This window comes from Grampus griseus, assembly GCF_964374135.1.
Source record: "Grampus griseus genome assembly, chromosome: 15".
NCBI lineage: Eukaryota > Metazoa > Chordata > Mammalia > Artiodactyla > Delphinidae > Grampus > Grampus griseus.
This window is the reverse complement of record NC_139009.1, coordinates 75,750,399-75,776,678: the sequence shown is the minus strand read 5'-3', so window position 1 is coordinate 75,776,678 and position 26,280 is coordinate 75,750,399. Positions and strand designations below refer to the sequence as shown.

At 49.0% G+C, this 26,280-nt stretch overlaps 1 protein-coding gene across 1 annotated transcript; it reads right to left on the bottom strand.

The window, feature by feature from the left end:
• Positions 1 to 4,678: 4,678 nt before the first annotated feature.
• Positions 4,679 to 22,085, bottom strand: THNSL2 (threonine synthase like 2). The gene is made up of 9 exons (XM_082672304.1): positions 22,006 to 22,085; positions 18,860 to 19,094; positions 17,427 to 17,621; positions 16,590 to 16,742; positions 13,122 to 13,352; positions 10,111 to 10,259; positions 9,879 to 10,004; positions 7,519 to 7,670; positions 4,679 to 7,027 (listed from the first exon to the last, which is right to left on the bottom strand). The coding sequence occupies exons 2-9, from the start codon at positions 19,080 to 19,082 to the stop codon at positions 6,802 to 6,804; spliced, it is 1,455 nt and encodes a 484-aa protein (XP_082528430.1). The 5' UTR covers positions 19,083 to 19,094; positions 22,006 to 22,085; the 3' UTR covers positions 4,679 to 6,801.
• Positions 22,086 to 26,280: the final 4,195 nt, after the last annotated feature.

Genomic DNA, 26,280 nt, shown 5'->3' with positions numbered 1-26,280 from the left:
AAGCAACAACAGCGAAAATCCTGTCTGAGGAGTCCAGTGCCACTGTCACAGGGCACCAGAAATTTGAGTGCAGTACACGATGGATTACACACATTAATGAGATTACTCTGAATTTTACTGATTTTGTTTGTAGATTTGTTCTCATTTAATTTGAATGTTTGTTTCTCCTTGTTTGGGAGATATCAATATAAGGGGTTCATAGGTAGTTTCATGTTTGTACATGTTGCAGTAGCATTATTACAAAGCAAAAACTGTTTACGACAACACTGGAATTATATGTGATATATACTTTGTGAGTATATATATATACATATATATATATGTGAGTATATATATATACCTTTTTTTTTTAAACTTTAAAGGAGGAACTTCCCAATATTAAATTTGAGAAACAATGAGCTAAGAAAAAAGAAAAATCTCTGGGGCCCACCCCCCTTTCTGACCTTCAGGGGCTCTAATTCCTAGAGAACAAGGTCAGACCTGCATGCCTGCGGGGTGCGGTCAGTCACCTTTGGAGGGAGAGGGACTTTGGGTGTGTTCTGCTGCTCTCTGCTGGCCATTCCGGGCTTGAAGAAGATTTTGGAGAGCGCTTTTGTCCAGGGGTTGAGGGGGGGCGGGGAGAGAGGGCGAGAACGCAGCTCGAAGGGACGTCCATTTGCAGGAGGTTACCCAGAGCTGCGCCCTGACCTTTCTGAACCCTCAAGACCTAAACTGCATCCGTTTTATAAACAAGCGCTGTCCCTGCTTGGGGATGAGGTCTGGATCAGGGATGGTGGAAGCCAGTGATTCCAGCGACTTAGGAGACCAAGGGGAGGCTGGAGAGGTGACACTCAATAGGTCCCCCTAGCAGCTAAACCAAGGGGAGGCTCCAGGGGCTTCACCCTGGCCTAAGCCATGCAGAGCCCTGCCTCAGTTCTTGGCTCTGCACCTGTTACAGGACCTTGGCCTTGGTGACTTAAGGCCTGCGCATTCATTCAGAGAAAAGAAGGTCCCCTCCCCAAGGAGCAAGTACACAGACACTTCTGCTGCAACAGGAGGTCCCTTGCCTTCTTATAATAGATCTTTGTGATGGCTAAACCTTTGAAGAGGAGAAGGGAACAGTCCTGAACCGAGGAGCATCCCCTTGGTACCTAGCAGACCCTTGGAGACCCAGCCCAGCCTTCTTCACTCCAGCCCCACCCTCTCCTGCCCAGTCACCTTTCCTCCTCTGGGCCCTGCAGTTCCTCCCGCCTGTTCTGTTCCATACTCAGTGAAGGCTAGGTGTGGACGCCAGGTCCTGGCTTATGGGGCATTTGACAGCAGCCTTTAAGGACTGTTTAAGTAGCGGGGGAGCAGGCTCTAAACCAATCACTGCAACACTGAGGGTCAGTGCGGGAGGGGGCCGCAGGGGGACTGCCTGGGCTCCTGCCCTGGAGAACCAGTAACCAGTCCCTCACAGCCTTGGGACAGCCCCTGGGTGCTGCCACAAACTTTTATCCTTCTGCATAAGTCAACCCCAGCCCCATCTTTTCCTATTTTTTCTCTCTCCCCAGCACTTGGTAGGCAGTCAGCACAGTGGCCCTCAGCATTTGCCCAGCTGGCACCTGGGAGATGCCCAGGTTGTGGAATGGATAAACTGATGGGTTGGGCCTGAAAGGGAATTCTGGGGAGATGCTTTTTTGGACAGAGGCAGTGAGCAGGACAGAGAAGTTGGCCCTCTCCTCTTTCCAGGAGGCTAATAGCCCAGCCCTTCCTGTGTTGCTCACCCGTTATTTATTTGGGGACACAGAAAACTCAACAAAGGCTCCCCGACTTCATCCATCTAAGTCTGAGTCTTTCCAGTGGGAACCACCAGTCTGGGCCTCCCTGCCAGCAGCTGACAATCCCACAGAATTACTCTCACCTCCCTCTTGTCCTGTAACCATACCCAATCCACTCAGCAGACACCAGCATCCCCGCGAGGAACCCAGCTTCCAGCATCCCCGAGAGGAACCCAGCTCCAAGAGGGAGCCTGAGCCAGAGGAGAGCTCCCTGCAAAGGCACTGGCTCTGTGCCCCTCTCCCCAGATGGCCCTTCTCCTAGTGATGGGTCCTCTTCTCTTCTCCTCCACCCTCAGACGCAGCCCTCTCGCCATCGAGCTCGCAGACTCTGATTGAAGAAAACTTGGAAACCATCGGGCCCAAAGTTCCTGTCCTAGTCTAGCTCTGAGGTTAACTCGGCCTCACATCCTTCCTCCAGGACTCACTGGCTGGGTGGCCTTGGGAAAATTACTTAACCTCTCTGAGCTTCATTTCCTCATCTCTAGAATGGAGCCCCTAATGGTACTTTCTCATACAGTCCTTGTGAGGACTGAAGGAGCCAATGTCTGGAACGTGCTTCACAAAGGGCTCAGCCCATCATGAGTGCTCAGGAAAGGGAATCATCCCACCATCCTAATCACTGCAAATTAATGAGGCTTGTTAACTGCCCAGCAGAGCCCCTACTGACTAATCCATGACATTCAACCCCCAAATGACCCCCACAGGGCTTGTCGCTGGGTGCACTGAGCAGGCCAGGGCAACTCCAACCCTGCACCCAGAGCTGTCCCAGCACCGCAGGGCCACGAAGGAACTTCATCCTTCAGGAAGAGGCAAAAGAAGACGAATCCGGGAAGCAATTAGTAAAAAATGCAAGATAGCTTAAAAGTACTAAACTGTTCACTGCAGACTAAATTATGTTAGTAAGAAGCACTTGTATGGCATTTTAGCATTTACCTAGGAATTGGAAATACATGATCTCAATCCTCAAAATAAACTAGCGAGGTAAGTGTTACAATTAGCAGATGAGGAAACTGAGGCTCACAGAGATGAAATGGCTTGTGTGTGGGCACACCGCCAGTTAGCGGACGACTCAGAAGGACAACTTCAACCTGATTCTAATTTCAATTGGTACCAGGATCCTTGCTTTTTCCATTGAGGGGGATGAGTGTGTATGTAGGTATGTATTTGTATGTGTGTGTGTGTCTGTCTGTGTTTGTGTGCCTGTGTATATGTTCACAGGGGTGGATGTTTCTTCAGACTTCATCTCATTCCTGTCCTCTCCTCCATTCAGCCCTAAGATTCCCTGTGGCCAGAATATCTTGTAGTTCATGTTTCATGTCTCTTTGTGCTGTGTCCAATGGCTTTATTCTGGGTCTCCTCTCACAGGTGCAGTGGGCTCTCAGAGTTGGATATCACTCCAAAGCCTCCAGAAGGTGAAGGGTTTTGTGACCCCCTGTAACTCCCAGCACTGCCCTGAGATGCTCAGAAATGCGGCAGCAAAGAATAAGGAACCACTGGCTCTGGCCGCATGCAGCAGGTGGGTGCCAGGGCCCGTGCAGAGACCTGGGAAGCAGGTTTGCAGCAGCCCCTGGTGGACCTCCTGGAGCATCATGGCCACGCTCCCAAATCCACCCATGAAAGGGAGGGTGGAAGAGGACCCCGCGGAAGGGCCACGGCCTGGGGCAGGATGGAGAGTGGCGGGCCACAGCAGAATGGACCAGCTCCATGCAACAGGATGAGATGAAAGTACACGTCAAACTTGAAGCCACATGCCTGGGTTCAAGTCCCAGCCCCTCTGCTCCCTTGCGGTACCACCCTGACGGGTTAGCTCATCTCTAAAACACAGACGGTAGTAACACGTATTTCACAGCTTGCTTGTCACCATTAAATTAGTTGATTCTGGGGAAGTATTACCTGGCGTAGAGCGGGCCCTATGAGGGCCGCATTATGACTTTCGTGGGCTCCAGGCAGCTTTGCTTTCAAGGGGTTCTTCTGCAAAAATATTTAAAGTTCGTTTTTACTAAACTGTTGGTATAAAGATGAATATAATCCAAGCCGGATTATATTCATTGTTTCTTTTAATAGAAATAAAAATATTTTCACGGGCCTCTAAGTATCTCATGACCCCGAAGTATCAGCCTGGTCTTGCCTAATAGATAAGTGGGTCCTGGGGGCCCCATCAGGTATGCTCTTGTGGATATTAAAGTGTCTCGGAAGCTGTCAGGTGCTGATGGCTGTAAGGGTCACGGTCATTCCCTTAGGAATGCTCGCCCATCCTCCTGTGCGTCCAGCATTCCTGCCGTCTACATACTGAATGCCATGCTTCGATGTCGAGTTTTCCAGTAAGAGGATGCCCTCCGGCCTCTCCTTTCAGCCCCTGGGCATCAAGCAGATGCGGGGCTAGTGGTTCTGATGTGGAGGTAGCAGGCAGAGATCAAGCTGGGTGGCCCAGAAGCTCCTTTAGACTTCGGGGGCCGGGAAAGGCAGCTTTGGAGACCAGATGCCCACTGGCTCCTTTCACAGCGGCCCTCAGAGTGGTAGTAACAGCGCCCTCTAGTGGCCAAAAATACTTCCATGCTGTGCCTGCCTTAACTGCCTTCCAGAGGGGCCCCCAGAGACCAGAGCCTCAGGCTTGTGTTGACGTACACGTTTGCGTTTGTCTAACCCCCTCCCTCAATCTACATGAGATTTGAACCCAGTAATATAACTAAATCCACAACTATCTGCCGTGTGTTCATGTGTACCCAAAGCCTAGATCACTGCTGTCCGTAGAAATACAACGTGAGACAAAGGCGAACCACATATATAACTTTAAATGTCCCTGGAAAAGGAAAAGGAAAAAGACGGAATTAATTTTGATAACGTGTTTTATTTAACTCAACACATCAAAATATCATCCTTTCAACAGGTCATCTGTATAAAATTATTAATGAGATAGTTTAAATTTTTTTCATTGGAAGCCTTTGAAATCCAATATGCAGTTTACATTTGTGACACATGTCAATCAGAACATTGAATTTTCATTGGAAATACTTATCTGTATTTTATGTACTTCATAAATTTCACAGCTGAAAAAGCAGATTCACATATCTGCATTTTCCAATCATACCTAAAAGCTTTCCAATGACTGAATCAAGTAATAGTTTTGAAATTTAAATGTAAGTTAAACTTAAATAAAATTTAAAATTCAGTTCCTCAGTCAGACTATTGACATTGCAAGGGCTCCACAGTCACATATGGTTAGTGGCTCCTGAACTGGACAGTGCAGGCTAGATCATGAAAACAGTAGCAGGAAGAAAGCACGCCCTTGTGAAAAGGCCTATCTCCCTGTGGAAGAGAATTATTCATACACTTAAAGCCTCTGGCCAAGGTTTCCCGAGTGAGAGGGTGGAAACTTACTTGGGGCATTTGTAAGGACTGAAGATGGCGCACGCACGCCCACAGATTTGCCTTTGAAGGTCTGGGGTAGGGGCCAGGAGAGTGTATTTTGGATAAACCCAGGGACCACACTTTGAGAGTCATCGCACAGTATCTGGCAGATGTGCCCCTGGTTCCTGCTGGTTCTGGAATGTAACAGGCACTGTGTTCAACCAGGACTGCCAAAGACAGGCCCACGGGCAATCCATTGGAGAATGGGGAGAAAAGATAAATATAGGTGTTGTTATTATTCCTTCATGTCTATTTTAGCTCACGGTTTGTGTAGTTTATACATAATTTAGTCCACATATGTTGGGAGAACATATTAAAAGATTTTTAATCAATAGGGGCAAATCCAAAAAGTTTTAGCACTTGCGTTAAACAATTGTTCCTATCTTCAAGGAGCTTAGAGACAGGAAGATAATGTCTCAAGTGGATAACCATGAAACAGGGCAGAAGGGAATACACAGCTTAAGGAAGCTACAGCTGGAGTTCTGCCAGAGTTAGGAAACAGGAGTCCTTATTTCCAGCTGCGCTGACGAGTCAACAAGACACGGTAAACAAGTACCAGGAACCAAGACAAATAGCCTGTGAGATGGGACTTGTGGGTTCATCAAAGAAGGACAGTCTCCCAGAGGCAAGTGTAGGGTCAAAGGCATGGAGAGGGGAGAGCGTCAGTCGTGTCTTCAGTGGAAAGAACAACTTGACTTCTCTGAAGCAGCGTGATTATGGAGGTACCTGTGGAAATGTAGGCATTTGGACTTTATTTAGTGTTTAAAGAGGGATCATTGCTTCTCGCTGCTATGATCATGACTTGCTTTAATGATGGTGAACCTGGTACATGAGCAACAGGGCAACTTGACCTAGTTTGAGGCTCCTGCTTTCCTACATGGCCTGGATCTGGTGATCCTGAACCCCAGCTCCTGTGCCACCTGCCCTGCTGGCAACCTGGGGCAGCAGATGGATGAGGGACACCATGGTCCCACCATCACCACCTGACAGGCACCGGGCTCTGCCCACAGGGCACGCAGAGTCACCATCGCACTGAACCTGCACTTTTATTCCAGGGATTCCCAACGTTTGACAGGGTGGAAGCCCTGTGGCCAAGACGTCTGGATCTGACCTGGGGACCAGATAAACTAAGGCTCAGAGCCAGACCTGCGGTAATGGAAGAAGCGGGCCCCACCTGCACAGGTTTTAGGATCTGGGGGTCCAAAATCTTGGAGCCAAGGTTGCCCCTGAGCCCCAGACCTTTCATTTGCAGGCCCTGAAAGTTTCACAGGAAGCAGTGATGTTCCTGCACTGTCTGGCCCTGGGGGTGCACCCCCAGCAATCATCCACGACTCCCTCCCCGCCTCCCCGGTGACCAGGCCCAACACGGCCAGCCAGCCACGGTGAGAGCACAGAGCAGCCAGGGAACAGCGCACAGCCCGCTGGCTCCAGATCCAGTTGGGCAGCCCCCTGAGAAACTCCTGCACCTGCATGGGAGAAAGTGCACCAGGCAGCTCAGAGGGGACACCTCCCAGGGTCCGAAGCATGGAGAGAAGGTGCACCAGGCAGCTCAGAGGGGACACCTCCCAGGGTCCGAAGCCTAAAGGAAGCCTGGCTATGCCGGCGCGTTCCGGAAGCGCCCCTGCCGCTGCCGGCTCAGGTCCTCAATCAGGCCCCGAAGCATCTGCGTCCAGTCGTCACCCTTCCGCATCGGGGTACAGCGCGCCTCCTTGTGCTCCAGGGCGAGGATCTCCGCGGGAGTCTCCGGGGTCAGCCCGGCAGCCAGCACGGCCTCCGGGAACTTGGCTGCAGAGGCGGGAGCCAGACAACAGCGGGGAGGGCTGCGGAGGCAGGGCAGGTGGGAACAGGGGGCGGAAGACAGAAGACAGCGGGACAGGTACAGAACGAAGGCCAGGAGGGAGAAGAAGGAACAGGGGAAGGGGAGAGGTAGGGTGCAGAGAAAGAGAGAGAGAAAAAGACCTGTTTGGTCCCTTGAACTTATCTCTGCAAGCAAATTGCTCCTCCTTGTTGGAGGCCCAGCTCCCCCTTCCAGGACCACAGTCTCAAGACACAGTTCCACGCAGCACCCATCATGCTCATAAAAGCCATCTGTGGGACTTCCCTGGCCGCCCAGTGGTTAAGACTCTGTGCTTCCACTGCAGGGGGGCATGGGTTCCATCCCTGGTCAGGGAACTAAGATCCCGCGTGCAGCAAGGGGCAGCCAAAAAAAAAATGTCCATTTGTTCACATTCCTCTCTCCCCTGCTTGGGGAAGAGGAGGACCCCTGAAAGCCAAGGGGTCCCCCCGACACACAGGCACCCACCACCTGTACCTGGGCTGCCTCCTGTCCACCTGCTGGTAATGGTAGCTCACAGCCACGGCCGAGTGAGGGCACAGCAAGTACTGGTTCTCTTCCCAGCAGCGGCCCATGGTCTGGGTGATGGCCTCGTCTGACACTGACTGAGAAATTACTGCCTCTGAAAGCTGACAGGTTTCAGGGTCAGAGGGGTGGGAATCAGGGCTGAGGGGAAGTGGGGAAAAGGGGAGAAAATTCCCACCACGTAACATAGCCAGATATGCACCAGAAACGCGAATGAAACGTTCAGATTGAATGGCTCAGATCCAGCTCAGAGAAAAATCTGGTTTCCCACGTTTCCCAGTTTCAAATGGATTCACTCAAGTTAGGGGAAGGATACCTTTGAGTTTCAGGTCAACACATTTAGTTAGAATTTGGCTCATGAATCAGCAAATTAGTGTATGTAGTCTTGTTCGACAACGGGACGGAACACAGGGTAAGGGCACTCAAGCCTTCCTGCTGCTTTGTTGTTGGCACGCCCCCTTCCTGTGGATGTGAGAATAGCTTCCCGTCAGTTCCCACCCAGCTCTTGTGGCACCTCCTTTAGGAAAACTCCCCACTACCTTTAGAAAGAGGAAGACTCCCTTCTCAGTGCTCCCTTGGTGTAGATGGTTTATTTGATCATTCTCTGAATTTTCAGAAAATTCACTGCATGCTTACAATGTGCCCAAAACCCTGCATATACTCAACTGCGACCAATAGAGACCAGAGGGCATTATAAATTGTTTAGATACCTTCCTGACCCATTAGGGTTCACAGAAGACAATGCGTGTGTTTTATTTATCTTTGTATCTCCAGCACCAACCATAGCTCCTGACTCATGGTCAATATGTAATATGAGTGAGTGAATGAATGAATGAATGAATGCTGCTCCAGCAGTTGGAATATCTTCCACGTGTACGGCGGGGGAGAGAACGAAGAATTGGGGGATATGGTGTCTGTCTTCATGGAGCATCTCATTTACATGAGGAGAAGGATTGTGGATGTCAATACAAACCATTAAATAAGTTGAACTTTGGCTGTGTTACGGTCCGAATGTTTGTGTCCCTCCCAAGTTTATATGTTGAAGCCCTAATCCCAATATGATGGTATTTGGAGGTGGGGCCTTTGGGAGGTAATTAGGTCATGAGGGTGGGGCCCTCATGAATGGGATTAGCGTCTTTATAAGAAGAGGTCAGAGGGCTAGCTAAATCTCCTTCCACATATGAGAAGGCAGACAACTGCAACCCAGAAGAGGGCCCTCAGCAGAACTCAACCACGGCACCCTGACCTCAGTCCTCCAGTCTCCAGAACTGTGAGAAGTACATCTGTGTTGTTTCTAAGCCGCCAGTCTGTGGTACTTTGTTATACCAGTCCAAACTAACTAAGACAGGTTGCACCAAAAGCAGCATAGATTCCAGAAGACAGAAATTCCACTCCAGTCTGTGTGGGTGTATCTAGTTCTGGAGACAACCCTTTAAGATGGACATGGACCACTGAAAATTACGTCATGTAAGGGACAGCTAAAGGAAGCCTTAGCAGGTAAACGAAGATTCTCTTTAAGTATGGGGATCAGATGGCTCACCAGTGCACAAGCTAAGAAGTAACAGGTTCTAGCTTGATATAAAGACCTTCATAATGATTAGAGCTGATGTGAGGTAGTGAGGTCCTAGGCACTGGAGATATACACAGTCTGGATGACGATTTGGTGGGAATGTGGTAGAGAAAATTAAAAGCAAATTCAACATATGAAATTCTTTTTTTATATTAAATAAGTTTTCATCGCCAGGTTACCTTAAAATAAAAGCAATCCCTCCCTAGGCTCCTACCCATCTGAGGAGATAAAATTTCTCCTTCTTTCTTTTTTTTTTTTTTAAAAAAAGCTAATAGAACAATAGTCTCTGCTCATACTGGATGGGAAAAGTGGCTTCCAGTTATTATTGGAAATCAACAATAATAAATAAAAACAACAGTTAATATATTAAGCCCTATATTGCCAGGCAGTATACAAAGTTCTTCATGGGTATTATTTGACTTAAAATTCAACAATGCTATGAGGCAGGCATTCTCTTTATCCCCATTTTATAGATGAGGAAATTGAAACACGGAATTTAAGAAACTGGTCCAAGGTCTCACAGCTGGCTTGGAGTTAAGCCCCACCTGACTCTAAACCAATAACCTCTACTGCCTCTCCTCATTCAACAAAGAAATCCACATGAAGTGACGGCAGGTGTGCCAGGCTTATAGTAGGTGCTCAAGAAACAAGCACCCCCTTTCCTTGAACAGATTTTCAAACCCCAAGTCTGGTCTTGTGGCTGCACCTTTCCCTTCTCCGTGGTGTATGGGTGGTAACTGACCTTGCTGTGCAATTCCTTGGGCAGACTCACACCTCGGGTCCTTTCAAACTGCTCCATGAGGGCTCTCGTCACCTGGCTGTCAGAGCCAGAGAGCAGCCAGAAGATCCTCTCCATGTTGTACGGCACCTGGGCAGAAAGGCGGGGTCCCGAGGGTCACGCTGACCTCAGCCCTTGTCCACCTCCACCCAACCAACACCTGGGTCAGACCTGCACATCGCCTCACAGGCCCCACCTGAATGTCCATAGCTGATGCCAAGGTTGGTTTGACGGCCTCAGACAGAGAGAAGTCTCCCCGCTGGACGGCCCTGTGGATGATGTCATTGGAGTTCACTGCCACGACCAGGTGGATGGGCAGGCCCATCTTCTGAGCGATGAAGCCAGCTTAAGAGAGGAGAACAATGGTCTCTTAGACACAACACCAAAAGCACAACAACACAAGAAAAAAAAGTAGATAAATTGGACTTCATCAAAATTAAGAAGATTTTGTGCTTTTGGAAGCTTTTGTGCTTCAAAGGAGACTATCAAGAAAATGAAAAGACAACCCACAGAAGAGGAAAAACTATTTGCAAATCATATACCTGACATAGGACTTGAAGCCAGAATATATAAAGATTTCTTACAACTCAACAATAAAAATAACCCAGTTAAAAATTAGGCAAAGGACTTGAGTACATATTTCTCCAAAGAAGATATACAAATAGCCAATGAACACATGAAAAGATGCTCAACATCATTAGTCATCAGGAAAACACAAACCAAAACCCCAGTGACATACCACTTCATACCCACTGGGATGGCTAGAATCAAAATGATAGATAATAACAAGTCTTGGTCAGGATGTGGAGAAACTGGAACCCCTCCCCCATACACTGTTGGCTGGAGTGTAAAATGGTGCAGTCACTTCAGAAAACAGTCCAGCAGTTTCTCAAAAAGTTAAGCACAGAGTTCCAATATGACCCAGAAATCCACTCCTAGTTTCTATATACTCAAGATAACTGAAAGCAGGGCCTAAGCACAAATGTTCATAGCAGCATTATTCGTAACGACTAAAGAACGGCAACAATCCGAATGTGCATTAACTGATAAATGCATAAACACAACGTGCTATAGCTGTACAATAGACTAGTATTCAGCCGTAAAAAGGAATAAAGTACTGATACATGCTACAACATAGATGCGCCTGGAAAACATTACACTAAGTGAAGGAAGGTCAGACATTGGATGATTCTATTTATATAAAATGTCCAGAATAGGAAAATCTATAGAGACGAAATAGATTAGTGGCTGCCTAAAGCTGGGAGGGATGAGGGGAAATGGGGAATGGCTGCTAAAGGAACAGGACTTCCTTTTAGGGTGAGGAAAATGTTCTAAAACTGATTATGGTGATGGCCGCACAAATCTGTGTATACTAAAAACTATGAAGTTATATACTTGAAGTGGGTGAATTGTATGATATGTGAATCATAGAGCAATGAAGCTGTTACAAAAAAAAGAAGGAAAGAGTAGGAGAAGGTGACTGTGCCCTGACACTGTTCCCGTGCCAAACCCTGCCCCCAGGCAGGTACTGACACATGCTCGCCACCATTTGCAGAAGAGAAAATGGAGGTTCTGAGAAGTTGAAATGACCCATCCAAAGCCTGCTAAGTGGCAGACTAAGGATTTGAACTAGGTCTGTCTAAGTCTAGAGCACATGCTGAGTCCCCTGACTCAGTCTCCTAGAACCAGCGTCCTCAGACTGCATCCCCTGGAAAGGGACTGAGGGGGCACAGAGCAGCCCTAATAGCGGTGTCTATTGGCATGGAACAAACAAGGAATTCCTCACCCTGAAGGACGGAAAGCCCAGAAAGGCAACGTGGTTTGGGGGAAGGTTCCTACTGCCATGAATGGCTTATCTCTGATGAGTAGGTGCAAGGAGTTAAGGATAACCGCACCGCCCAACATCACTCTTAATTTTGCAAAGCACATTCACAGTCTTATTTCACGTGATCCTCAGTAAACATCATGATATCCTTGTATGACAGAGGAGCGACGGAGGCTCAAGGGGTCCGGGGGCTTAAAGTCAAGCAGCTAGTTCCTGATGGAGCAGGGCTGGATCGGAGTCCCCTCTGCAAACACTGCTTTTGTGCCAGGCACTGTGGCAGATACTGGGACGTGTGCAGGTGGCATCGCTCCCTGGAGGGTGACGCAAATGGGCAGCCATGGATGGGGAAGAAGGCTGAGCCATCCTTGTCTACCAGCCAGCCTGACGTTCTTTCCATCCCTGTGTTAGCTGAAGTCAGGAAGCCTCCTGACCGCTAAGATACTTTCATGGTCTCACCTAAGCTGTCCTGGAAGCCCATCAAAGCGATGCCACTAACAGAACCATCAGAAAAAAAGGCATGCCAATCAGGAGGCATGCTTGTGAGGATTCAGGCTCTGGAGCCAGCCTGCCTGGGCTGCCATCCTGGCTCTGGGACTGACTGCTGTGTACCCAGGGGCAGGCTGACCAACTTCTCTGTGCCTCAGCTTCCTCGTTATAAAATGGAAATAATAGTATCGTCCCCCTCATACGCGCATGTGAGGATTTAAGGGGTTAATACGAGAGAAGCACTTAGAGCAGTACCTGATGCATCGTCAGTGCTTGATAAATGTTAAGTATTATTATAGGAAATGATTTGAATGCCACGTAGCTCTGTTGCTCTTGACCCTCATAAAGTTCACAGACACGCATAAAGAATCTTATTTCTGCGAGAGATATGATAAGTGTTCCAATCTTTGATAGCTGAGGAGCTGAATCTAAGAGACAAGACGTTTAGCGAGTAAAGGACAGAACTGGCACAGAAGCCTAAGTCCAGGACTCTTTCCACATCACACGGTCTCCAGGGAAAACACGCCGTGCCAGGCAAGCCCTTATCTTCAGAGCGGGCAGCTGGCTGGAGCTGGGAGGAAAGTCCACGTTCCTGGCAGAGGGCACTGCCAGCCGGGCCAGCGGCTGAACCTTGGCCTAGTCTCCCCACGTTCTGCTGAGCAAACACATCAGATCAGGCAGCCGGAGCACCTCGGGGTTAACCCATCCTCCTTCCCCTGTGGCAAGAGGCCAGGACGTCACCCCCAGGGAGTTGGGACAAGTTTTCTGGAAGCTTCTTGTGTGTCATTTCCCATCACTTAGGACCCAACCTTTATCCTCAACCAAAGTGCAGCTGGGAGGACGGGGACCACAGGCGTTTTTCTGGAAAGCCCATTTCCGCCCAGGGGTCTCCTTACCTGCGAGGCTACCGGCAGCCCCCGATGGTACAACCACCTCCACAGGGGGCAGTGGGTGCAAGTCTAAGGTTGGTGCACACCGGAAATAAGCGAAGAAGTGGTGGGCCATTTGCACGAGGACCCGGGACCAGTTGATGGAATTCAGACTCATCAGACTGTGCTCCTTGACAAAGGCCACGTCGGCAAACACGGCCTTGATGGGCTCGTCCAGCTCATCACTGTTCCCCTCCACTGTCAGAGGAGAGAGGAGAGGGAGTTATCATGAAGGACCCCCCCGGGGGCCAGCACGTGCCCATAAGGTCAGCATGTACTCCTAGAGACCATCCTGCTGGGACCTTCACTCAAACCATGTCTCATATCCTTGGGGTCACATTTCCAATGTTTCTACCATTATCTAAAACGAAAGAAAATGTCAGCTTTCTGGGATATTGGGGGAGAATTCCTCTTTGTATTCCATGCCCTCTTCCCCAGTCTCTGGGGATGGTTTATCAGATGGTGAGATGGTGAGAGGCTGGGCTTTACTTCACCGTCCTCCATCAGGGGCTGGAGGGAAAGAGTCGCTCTTCCCACGTGGGTCCCTAGTCCAAGTTGCATCCCTCAACCCAGCCCAACCAGCAATCCAGCCAATATTGTTCTCTTGTCTGAAACCTGGGTCTGTTTCTCCACTGGGTCCAAACTTGGAGGACAGTGGGGGAAGATTATCAGGGGAAATGCCAGAGTAGGCACCGAGGTTTTTTTTTTTTAAAAATAAGTTTGTTTATTTATTTATTTATGGCGGAGTTGGGTCTTTGTTGCTGCACACGGACTTTCTCTAGTTGCGGCGAGCGGGGGCTACTCTTCGTTGCGGTGCGCGGGCTTCTCACTGCGGTGGCTTCTCTTGTTGCAGAGCACGGGCTCTAGGTGCTCGGGCTTGTGGCATGCGGGCTCAGTAGTTGTGGCTCGCGGGCTCTAGAGCGCAGGCCCAGTATTTGTGGCGCACGGGCTTAGTTGCTCCACGGCATGTGGGATCTTCCGGGACCAGGGCTCGAACCCGTGTCCCCTGCACTGGCAGGCGGATTCTTAACCACTGCGCCACCAGGGAAGGCCGGCACTGAGGTTCCTATTCATTCCACCCTTCATCGTGTAGCAGTAATGAGGCTGCAGGACTGACTCCAGATCCATGTACAGGGGGGATATTTGCTGGGGTGCTAGGAAAAGATTCACTGTTTTTAAGAGAGAGCCACAGGAAGAGAGACTTGGTTACCTTCAGTAACCATCATATGCCACACGAGGAATGAGGCTGAATGGAAGATGGAGCAGAGAACCTGGCTCCAGTGAACCAGCCAGTCAGGAGCCCATCCCACCTCTAGACTTCCAGGGACATGAGCTGAAAAGTATCCCTGTTCAAGCCAGTCTGAGTTAGATTTTCTGTTACTTCCAACCAAAAACATCCCAAGTAATATGTAACTAGCCCTTGCTGATTATCCCGTGCTTAAGAAGAACCAAGTATACAATGTATATGGAAATGCATGACTTTAGAAAACATTAGTGTCCAACACACAACAACCCAGTGGCCCATCTCTACTCCCTGAGCTCACCAGCCCAACAGAAAACACATGCCCACCGTTAGCTCCCGAACTAACACACGTCCTCCTGGAAAGCAAATCAGAAGATTCCAGAAAGGAAGGGAAGAATTTGAACAGTCCTGTTTTAGAAACAAAAGCTAATTCCTTTAAAGGTTCCTGCCTTATTTTCTTGAAGCGCAGAACACGTATGAAACAGAAATGCCCTTTGCCTCAGGCAATAGCACATTTATGACATGCTGTGTTCATCACCATCTACGTGTCTGCCACTATTTTTCTTTTCTTTCTTTCTTTCTTCTTTTTAAAATTTTTTGACCATGCCACACAGCATGCGGGATCTTAGTTCCACAGCCAGGGTCGAACCCACGCCACCTATGCTGGAAGCGCGGAGTCTTAACCACTGGACCACCAGGGAAGTCCCTGCCACTATTTTTCAAATGTGCACCATTCTCCACCCCATGGTCAGGAACGGCGCTTCTACACATGCCCTTAGGTCAAAGCCTTCCAACATCTGTGGACAAGGAGAGAAGGGCGTAGGTGCAGATTAGAGGTACGAAAAGCTCTTCTCTGCTTTGATTCTAGGTAAAGACAGTCCTAGATTCATAAAGAGCAATTTTGGTGCTTAGGGTGTAACAGGGACACTCAGGAACCTGAACCTTGTACATTAAAATCTTGTCGTGACTGCAGGAAAATGCAGCCAGATATGGGTAATTCATTACTAAGGCTAATGTGTAAGATTTTTGCCAACACCTGCCTCAGCTAAACCATAAACTTTTCAGTGGAATGCGTATGTGCTTGCTAAAGAAAAGAGTAGAAGGGGCTTTTTGTTTGCTCTTGAACAAACAGACAAAGAATATTCATGCTACTCCCATGGGTAAGGTTCGTTCTCACTGTTCTTTTGGTCCTTGACAAAATTGGTGTTCTATAAAAACATCACCTATGGGATTATAACAGGAGGCCAGGCCAGTTATAGAAGGAAGGTTTTCTGCCACCACATTTGCTGTCCTGCCAGGTGAGTGACCAAACCAAGCCAGGCCACCTGGACAGCTTGCCCAAGGCCACAGTGCACAAAACCTCACCAAGACCCCTACTGCTCATATTCCAACCCCTTCCTTGGGGCTACCTGGGGTGTCGTAGGGTGTCAGAGGTAGAAATAAAAAATAAAAAGTATGACTCCACTCCAACCCATCCCGCCTTCCTACACTCTTGAACTCCGTAATGATTAAACGCACTCAGAACAGATGGCCAGACATTAAGGAGATGGTTTTTGCCTCTCTGCAAACACAAACGCTACGATTCGTGATGTGGCTCAGGAAGGGGGGTCACTAGCGATGGGTTCCACTGAGTAGCTTCTTATTTTAAATACTGAGACCTGCTAACCAAGTGCATAGCTTAGTTGATTCAACACTGCAAGGGAGGGCATGAGCTGCCAACACGCGACGGCACATTCTCTTAAAAATAATTATTAAACGTGTTTTTGCCATCTGAACTTCAGTGCCCTGGGACAGAACCCAGTTGGCCCAGAACCCAGAAGTCAGTTGGCTCAGGCTATGACTCTGGGTAGCTGCCTGTAGATATGGACCAGCAGGGTGCACATGCAGGGAAGTGGCATTCTTTGGGGTACGATTTTCAACCTGCGCTTCCTCGGTTGTACTGTCAGTATTGGTTTAGGCACCTGTCACCTCCAGGAGTTTCTGAAACTGTGTAGCCACGAGCCTGCTCAGAGCTAAGTCAAGGCATACACCAACCTCTAAATATGCCTGATGAAGGAAGGGAAGGAGAGAGAAAGGGGAGGAGGAAGGATGGTCAGCTAGTCGATTGACTAGTTTTGTTCCAGCCCATCTCCCAAAACAGACCACTCGAGGCAAAGCCATGCTGTCCCCGGAGCCTCTGTCCCAGCACTCACCTCCAAACACGTGGACATTCTCTCTCAGCACTGTCGTCATCTGGAGCTCCTGAATCTTTGTGCAGCGACCTTTGGGCAGCAGAACAATGATGTCCACGTTCTCTGCCCCCTGAACACTCTCGATAGCAGCACTCCCTGTGTCCCCAGAAGTTCCTGGATGGGAAGAAGGAGGAACCCTCCTCTTTAGGACGAGGGAGATGGAGAAGGAAAGCAATGGCCCCTAAAGCACGGTTGCCAAGTGAGGCAATATCCTGGAGGGTAGGAACCCAGTACTTAATCTGGGGTCCTTGAACCTCCAAGGGGACCACGGATAGAAATCAGGGCATCTGTGAGCTTGGCGCCATACCTTCTCTGTATTTTATGTATTTAAAATATTATTCTAAGAAGGTTCCACAGCTCCACCAGACTCAAAAGGGTCTGTGGCACAAGAAAAGTTTAAGAACCCTGCTCTATAAATTAGGAGGTTGGGATTACCATATACACATTATTATACATAAAATAGATAACCAACAAGGACCTACTGTAGAGCACAGGGAACTGTCCTCAGTATTTTGTAATACCCTATAAGGGAAAAGAATCTGAAAAAGAATAGATAGATAGATAGATAGTTAATGTATAACTGAATCACTGTGCTGTACACACACACACACACACACACACACACACACACACACACAGCACTATAAATCAACCATACTTCAATTTAAGAAAAGGAACCCTGCTCTGGAAGAACCAATAACACACTCCCCGAGAGACGTCAGTGGAGGGCATCCTGTGGGCGGACCCTGGCAAGCTGGGGCACGGTAGGGCTCCAGGGCGCACGGCCATGATGCATACCTACAACCACGGTGATGTGTTTCTTCCTCTTCTCCAGGAAGTACTGCAGGAACTGTGCTGCGCAGCACAGGGACAGGTCCTTAAACGCGTAGGTGACCCCATGCCACAGCTCCAGCACGTTCAGCCCATTCCTCAGTCTGGATAGATGGACCACCTCTTTGTGTCGGAATCTGCGGGAGGCTCGGTCGATCAGATCTGCGAGGGGAGAGAGGGGACGTTGGACGGTGATTAAAGGCCATTCTCTTGTCCCTCAAGTTCACTCTCAGTCTCTTTACACTTTTACATTTGAAGTTTCTTTCCCTTGTTACCAGATAAAAAGACCAGAAGTTTTTATCATAAAGGATACTGTGTATGAATATAATTGTTTAATCCTAGGAAAAACGTCTGAAAAGGCATGAACTAAACTGTTCATGGATTCCTCATAGTGATGGCTCCAGAGACCAGAATTGGTGCTGTAAGACTTTCATTTTTCACTTTATAAATTTCTTCATCATTTGGATTTCTTGTGTGCATGTATTCCAATGAGATTCAATTAAACCATTGCATAAGAAACAAAGCAAATGTCTCATCTCTTCTAATTTTCCTTCCTAAAGACAGAGACTTGTTTGTTTTTGCATTACTTAATCTCACACCTGTGATGCCAGAAACTTGAGATGGTTTACTTAGAATCCTACCTAAGGCTAAGGTCATCTAGAGTAGTGTTTCTGAAACTTTAATTAGTGAACCAATCACCTGGGATCTTAAAATGCAGGTTTGGGGTCTGTAGGTCAGAGAAGTCTGAGAATTCTAATATGTACCCAGGCAACACCATCAGTGCGGGTCATCGAACTACATTCTGAGTCCTCTTCTTCTCAGCCCCAAACTCTCACCATTACATTTGGTCCACAGACCAGCAGCACTATTATCATCTGGACATTTGATAGGAATGTAGAATTCTCAGGCCCACCCTAGACCTACTGAATCAGAATCTGCATTTTAAAGATATTCCCACAGAGAATCTGTAGGCACATAACAGTCTGAAATGAGCTGGACCAAAACACTCTCAAAGTCCCTTCTGGAATTACCATTAAAGGAGATAAAACAGCAATCTGAGGGTCTGGGTGTTTTATATGCAGGAAGGAAATACCCCACATTCAAGCATCTCAGGACAACAGAGAAATCCCTTGAAAGGGTTTTTAAAAAATAAGCAAAAAAAAAAAAAAAAAATCTCCGCAGATCACTTTGCCATTCATCTCACTGGAGGTGGGAGCTGGAATGAATGAACACTTTGGGGATATTTCCAATTCTGGGATTCCAGAGTCTGGAAAAAACTCCAAAGTTTCGGAAATGTGGCTAGGGACCTCCTAGGGGTTAAATGATGGATTTGCAACTCCACGGTGGGCTGGGCTGGCAGAAGAGTGAGATGGGAGAGTAGAAAGGCAGGGTCTGCTCACCATTTAAGTCATCTCTTGGAATGAGCTCGGGGCCAATGAAGAGGCTACACAGCTCCTTCACCAGGCTGGGGTAGGAGACCACACTCCACTGACGCAGGGTGTCTCTGTCCAGCTGAGGCAGCTTCTCGGGCATGTAGAGGCCCCCATCCGGAGCATAGCCAGAGAAAAGGGCCCCTTCAAAGTCAACCCGTGGGGCCATCCCCCGAGTACTGACGTACCACATGATCCTGGAGGCCTGCAGAGGGAACAGTCCCAGAGACACTTGATCTCCAAGCTCAGTACCCCATGGGACCATGCTGAAGTACACCCAGCCCCTTCGGCTAGCCCCTGGGCCATGATCCAGACTGGGAGGCTGGAGCTCTGTGAAATCTCAGGCCAGCTTCACCTGAGACTGCGCAAATCCTGACCTCTCCCATCAAAATGAGGTCATTCTACTGACCTACTGCCACGGGAGAGGGGGTACTGGAGCATTCTGGGAAAGGAGAACACTTGGTCCTCACTGATGAGGAAGAAGTCCTTGGAGTGGGGAGAAGGAATAACACTAATAAGGCACGTGTCATTTTGATACCCCCCTCGATAAGGAGAGGATGACACACTTGATTACACTCCCTTTTGAGAGATGTATCTTCTGCTGCTAAAAAAATAATCATCACCTTCCATGGATTTTTAGCAATGCTGCCTATAACCTAATGGTTCTCCACTCTGGTAGTTTGTTGCAATCAGCCTGGGAGTGTTTAAAAAAAATACCCCTACTTGGGACTCTACCTGGATCAATTAAATTGAAATCTCTACATGAGGCTCCTTGGGTGGGTCTAATATGCAGCAAGGATGAAGAATAGGGTGGCCAACCCATCCCAGTTTGCCCGGGACTTTCCTAGTTTTAAAACTGAAAGCCCCAAGTCCCAGGAAACCCCTCAGTCCCAGGAAAACTAGTACGGTTAGTCATCCCAGGTGAAAAGCAGTGCCCTGCCTCTCAGCCCGATCCTAAAATAGTTAGAAGTGCTGATATGCTACTCTTACTATCATCTGGCCCGGCTCACTGGTCCTGTCTGGAGGCAGAACTCTGATTAGCATGGAAGGGGATAGGGTCCAAGGGCACCCCAGGCCTAACTCTGGTCACACTTCACATCAGTTAGGTTCCCGGGAGCCAAGAACCATGTTAAGCAGCTGGGCTTGAGCTCGGAACACCTTTCTCTGGATCATGGCTGTGAATTCTGATTATAAATCCCCACAACACCTCTGGGGATGAATTTGACTAGACATAGCTCTCAGTACCAGCTTGGACTTACTTCTGTGCCAGGGCCAGAGGGGAACCCCTGCCCTCTGGGGACAAAGCCACCTGAAGCCTTCCACCTATGAGAAAGGGAATGAGCTAGCATTGACCTGGAGGAATTCTGGTTCCCTAGACTGTGACTCTGACACACCTGAGCCCAGAGCAAGTCCTACATGGGCTGCCCTGTGCCACGCCCAAGCCTACGAACACGAATGCATCCAACTTTGAGAGGCAGAGACAAGTTGAATTGTCCAAATCATGAATCTTTTGAAAGTGAAAGTGAAAGTGGACGTTATTAATAATTACGCTGAGACAATGGGGATAAACCAGAACCGTCTCAGGCAAACTGGGACATATCACCTTGTATAGGGGTGCACGGCACAGAAATGAAATCAGGCAACTCCAAAAGCCAACTGCAGGGAGTACGCAAAGAAGGCCCAGTGTCTCACAAACCACAACAGGGTGGGAGGGCACAGGGCTAGCAGTGCCTTCAAGCAAAAGAGTAATTTCTGTAACTCTGCGGCAAGGGTTAAAGCCAATGCATAAGACCCTGGAGTAACGGGAGGGCGGTCGTGCCTGGCCACTTCCCGGGGTCCGATTAAAGGCAAGAAGACAACCGGGCTGCCAGAGAAGCCGTGGCAAGCATGAGGGCAGTCAGAGCTACAGAGAAGCGCGAAAGAAAATATCTGCGGAATGCACTTTCCCGGGGCGCTGGTCTCCGTTCCCGCCTCCACCTGGCCCAGGAACAAAGGAGAGGGCCTGAGGCCGGGCTCTGCACATGTCAGTGGGAAGAAGTGGACTGATAAGCACACGGGCGGCTGTCTGCACCAGGAAGGGCCGCCGCCGCCGTTCTATCCAAAGACCCCAAGGGGCAGCCTTCTGAGGCCAACACGGCAAAGCTACAGGCGCTATACACCACTGGGTTCAGCGTAAGGTAAACTGGAGAGAGAAGCCCAGTAGTAGAAGCCGCTGCCACAGGACGTGGAGAAGCTGACGAAAAAAATCAGGCACTCTGGTTGGACTGCTGTATGGGGGCTGTATGGGGGCTCCAAGCATCCGACGGGGACTGAACTAAGGGGCCTCTGGCGCACGATTTTATAATTTGCCCCTGTGACTCCGCTGGGCCCTATTCCAGGTTAGAAAAACTCTGACCAATAATCTGGATGAAAAGCAAGGGAAACAAGAGAGCGCCGCAAGACAAGGAAACGTTTCAAGAAGGGTTCCTCCAGGAGGCGAAGAGATTTCTGAGCAGGGGTGAGGCCATGGGGAAGACTTAAACCTCTGCGGCCGAACCCCTGGCAGCCGATCGCTGACCTCGTACTGCGGCCCCTAGGGTGGAGGCCCCGATAGGCCCACGGCAGGCGCCGGCCTCTCCAAGGTCACTGGGCACCAGTCCTCCGGCTGGCCTGGTCTTGAGCCAAGACGGTTTTGATAAGGTCTTAGGGATAAGGCTCCACTCCCAGCCTCTGAAAACGCCGCAGACTTCTCAGTGTCGGGGCTCTCTGAGAATTGCAGAAATCCTGCCAAAAGTGCAAAGCATCGGGAACGCTCAACCCTCCCGGGTTCCTCCAAGTCGCAGCGACCGAACTAGAGACTGAAGAAAGGGGTTAGGGAGGCCGATCCAGCCACGCTGAAATCCGGGTTCAGCGAAAGTTCCAGAGCTCAAAAGTCTCGCTACCGATTACCCCTGAGAGGGCGCCGCGATCGCTGGAAGAGGACCCGGAAAGGGGACCGGGGGCCGGCGCGCGCGTGCTGGAGGCTCGGCCGCTGGGGCGCCCGCTCGCGTGGGGGCGGAACCCCAATCCCCGTCCCGGAATCGGCTGGTTGGGCGGGAGAGTGGGAGGGCTGCGGGGTCCGGGCCGGGCGCGCTTACCTGGTGCCAGGCCCTGGGAGTGGCGGGGCGCGGCCCGGGAGGCGGATGGGGCGCGGCGGGAGTGCCTGGTTCCGGACGTGCGCGCGGGACGCGGGGGCAGCGGCCAGGCTTCCGGTCGGAGGATGAACCGGGCCACCTGGCAGGGAGGCTAAAGGCGGAAGAAAGCGGCGTGGGAAGAGGTGGAGGAGGGAGCGACAGGGAATGCTAACGAGAGGGAAACCATTTATTCTTCACTTAGTATGCTTTTCTGGCACTTTGCTAAGCGCTTTATTCACAGTCTCTTAAATCTTCCTTGCAAACCCCGGAAGCACCACATCGTCGCACGTTGCAGGGTAGAAAACAGCGCAAGATGCAAAGAAGAAAGGCCCTTATCGTCTCTGGGCTTCATGCTTCCCACCTACGAAAACTGGAAGGCTGACAAACTGTTTCTCAAACTAGGGTTAGTGAGTCAGGAATTCAGAATCCACAGGGATACGTGACATCGTATTGTAGGAAAACACTTTTTATTAAGCACAGATATATTCTAGGGTAAAATGCCTCCCCAATTTATTTTAAAGAAAGAAAGCAAGACGTGAAAAAATGTCTTCCAGATATAGCCAAATGCCGTTGGATTCACGTCCCTGCTCCTGGGACCCGACCCACTTAGATGGCAAAATTTGTGGAACTGGATGTGACAGATGCCGGATAAGCTTTAGACTTGCCTCTAGGCCGGGCTTGGTCACTGTAGGTGGTCCCACTGGGCGTCATGGGGATGGAGGGAATGGCCGCCCTCTGGTGTTGCCGTTACTTCTGCTATCTTCCTTCTATTTATGACATTCTCCTAAACCTGTGGTCTCTGCTTACTCAAGTTACCTGCCCTCCAAACTTTGGCCCACACATGGTGTCCACATCCATATAGGTCCACGCACCTGCCGTCGACTGACTCCAGTCTGAGTGGGTCTCAAATTCCTGAAAGAGAAAGTCTGACTGGTCACTGCTCAGCTTAGAGATTGTTGTCATGGAATTCACACAGCGGCCAGAGGGGCCATTCCCAGAGAGGAATATAGGTCAGGCAGGGACCTGCAAAGAGTTTCCATCCCCTGCATCAAGTGTACTTAATAACTCAAAGGCCAGGGAAACTGAGACCCATGGCAAAAATGCCATAAGATGCCGCAGAGTTTGTTACAATACTCATAACCAACAAAGCATCTTCTACTGCTGGACGCTTCTTATACGTATGGTTCTTTTTTTTTTTTTTGGCCACGCCGGGGCATGTGGGATCTTAGCTCCCCGACCAGGGATCAAACCCACCTCCCCAGCACTGGAAGGGCAGAGCCTTATCCACTGGACCACCAGGGAAGTCCCTGTATGGTTCTTATATGTATTAGTTATGCACCCTTTTCTATCATACTAAATAACGTCCTCCATTTCTGAATTTATTTGGAATAGCAGTAATTGTGCCTAATTAATAAGAAGCAGATGCCTTTTAATGTTCTGATAACTGGTTTTACTCAATAACTTTTGATAAACTTGTAGACTACATTTGAGAAGGGTACAAACAGTTCTGCAGTTAATATTACTTTGTGTTGCTCTTTTTTCTATTTTCTTCATAGCATTTATTGCTCTCAGACTCATGTGCTTGTTGGCTGTCTTTCTCTCCTCTCTATTCTAATGGAAGCTCTATGAGAGCATGGACCTTATTTGTTGTATCCACCACTCTCTCCCCTAGAACAGTTACTGGCCACACTCAGTACATGCTTATTGAATGAATGAATAAAATGCATAGAAAACAAAATTGACTTGTTTAAAATATTAGCCATCTGGATGTCGCTGGTAACTCATTTAGCAAAGGCCAGCCTACAAAAGTTGATTGGATAGTAGTGTGAAATTCCATCACACTAGTGGTGGCCGTGTTAAACATCCCTGGAAAACAATGGTCAGCAAGAAAGTTTCAAGCTTCAGCATGAGAACGCACTTTTGCAGTTCCATACATTGAGAATTAGACAATCCGCATAGACTGAAGTGATCTTAAATGCAGAAAGGGAATCTGCAGGCTGTGAAACTTTCTTATTCCTCTGGGTGAGCCAAGCAACCATTTCCCGTGGCCCAAACCCGAATGTAGACCCTATTCTAAGAACCTTTTGATGGCGTTAGGTCAGTGGTTCTCACACTCCCAGGCGTATAAACATCATTTAGGCCTGTGCTTCTCAAACTTTAATATACCAAAGCTTCACCTGAAGATTTTGTTAAATATGGATTTTAATTCAGTAGATCCGGGGTGGGGCGTGAGATTCTGCATTTTTAGCAAGTGTCCAGGCAAGACCAATATTACTGGTCTGAGAACTCCACTTTGAGTAGCAAGTACCTAAGAAGTTTGTTTTAAATGCAGATTCCCGGGTGCCATCTCTAATATTCTGATTCAGAAAGTCAGTGGCAGGGACCCAGGAATCTTTATTTTTAACTAGTGCCCCAGGTGACTCTGATTCAAGTGATCTGTTGGCATATTTAGAGAAGTTTTGCATTTGACCGTTGTAATAAAAAAAAAACCCTCAAGAAGAACAAGGAGGGCTTTCCTGGTGGCGCAGTGGTTAAGAATCCGCCTGCCAGTGCAGGGGACACGGGTTCGATCCCTGGTCCGGGAAGATCCCACATGCCGTGGAGCAACTAAGTCCGTGCGCCACAACTACTGAGCCTGCACTCTAGCGCCTGCGAGCCACAACTACTGAGCCCAAGTGCTGCAGCTACTGAAGCCTGTGTGCCTAGAGCCCGTGCTCCTCAAGAGAAGCCACCGCAATGAGAAGCCTGCACACCGCAACGAAGAGTAGCCCTTGCTCGCCACAACTAGAGAAAAACCTGTGCACAGCAAAAAAGAGCCAACACAGCCAAAAATAAATAAATAATAAAAGAAGAAGAATGAGCTAACAAGCTGCCTTGAATAAAGGCAAAAATGGCAACTAGGGAAATAGGAAAAGCGTTTGGGGGGGATAGAGAGGAAGCTTTTTATGGGGACCCTCTCACGGGTGGTGAGGAAGATTGACTCAGGGTAATGCTCACCTTACAGTGCTTCCAAATGGCCTTTGGACACCTAAAAATGTCCAACACAGAAGTTCGTGAAGGGGTTAGTGACGTCACGAGCTCTTAGTATAGAGCATGACGTCCTTCATGACAATGAGCCTGGATTCATATTTCAGGAAATAATTGGAGCAACAGCTCCTTTTTAGAGGCAATTAGAAATATAAGAGCATTAACATTTTACTTCATCCCCTATACTCTCCTCCTCGCTCTGTCTGCTCGGGCCACAATGGTGCCCACCTCTTCCAACATGTGACAAACATGGTGTCACTTCAGGTCTTTGCAACTGCTCTGTCCTCTTCCCAGAATGCTCTTCCTCTCGGTGCAGTCAGGTTTTTGCTCCAAGGTCTCCTAATGCGAAAGGGCTTCCAAAACCACTTGGTCTAAAACAGTACTTAGTTATCCTTCTACGCTGCTTTACTCTTCTCCATAAATATCACCACCAGACACTCTAGAGGGTCACTGGTTTCTCCTCACCATAATGGAAGCTCCCAGGAAAACAGGGAATCGTTCTGTTCCATTCTCTGATGTATCCCCTGTGCTCAGACAGTGCCTGTCATATAGTAAATGCCTCGTAAAGTATTTGCTTAAGGAAGACATTACTACAGGAACGGAGATGCTTTTCCCTCTCTCTACCCTGACACCTTCCCTTCCTCCTGGTCCCAAGGTTCTTACCAGCACCCTGACCGGGAATGAGAACAATCAGTTAACTCTTTTTAATAACTAATGCTGCGGGCTTCCCTGGTGGCGCAGTGGTCACGTGCCGCGGAGCGGCTGGGCCCGTGAGCCATGGCCGCTGGGCCTGCGCGTCCGGAGCCTGTGCTCCGCAACGGGAGAGGCCACAGCAGTGAGAGGCCCGCGTACCGCAAAAAATGCTGCTCTGAGTGTGGTTACTCTATTTTGTCTTTCTCAACAAATTATAGAAAGACAAAAGAGTAAGGTCAACATATAATAATTTATTACTTCAGGTGAGTTACAAAACGATAAGTGACCATCAAGTTGACACAGGTATTATCCACGGCATGTGGATGACACAGGTCAGGGTCACAGAGAACAAGCCTGAGACAACATGGGACACGAGTCAGGCAGGTCAGTCATAGATCAAGCCGAGGCTGGGAGGAGAGGTTGACTGTCTAGGACAGGGGTCAGCAAACTATAGCCCACGGGCTAAATCTGGCCCACGGCCTGTTCTTCTGGATACAGTTTTACTGGAACCCAGCTGTG

Coding starts and splice junctions, on each gene's coding strand:
- THNSL2 (XM_082672304.1), bottom strand. CDS start 19,082: ATGTGGTACGTCAGTACTCGGGGGATGGCCCCACGGGTTGACTTTGAA. Junction 17,622..18,859: donor TCCAAGAGATGACTTAAATG/GTGAGCAGACCC, acceptor CTCCCCTCGCAG/ATCTGATCGACCGAGCCTCC. Junction 10,260..13,121: donor GGCTGCCGGTAGCCTCGCAG/GTAAGGAGACCC, acceptor TCCTCTCTTAAG/CTGGCTTCATCGCTCAGAAG.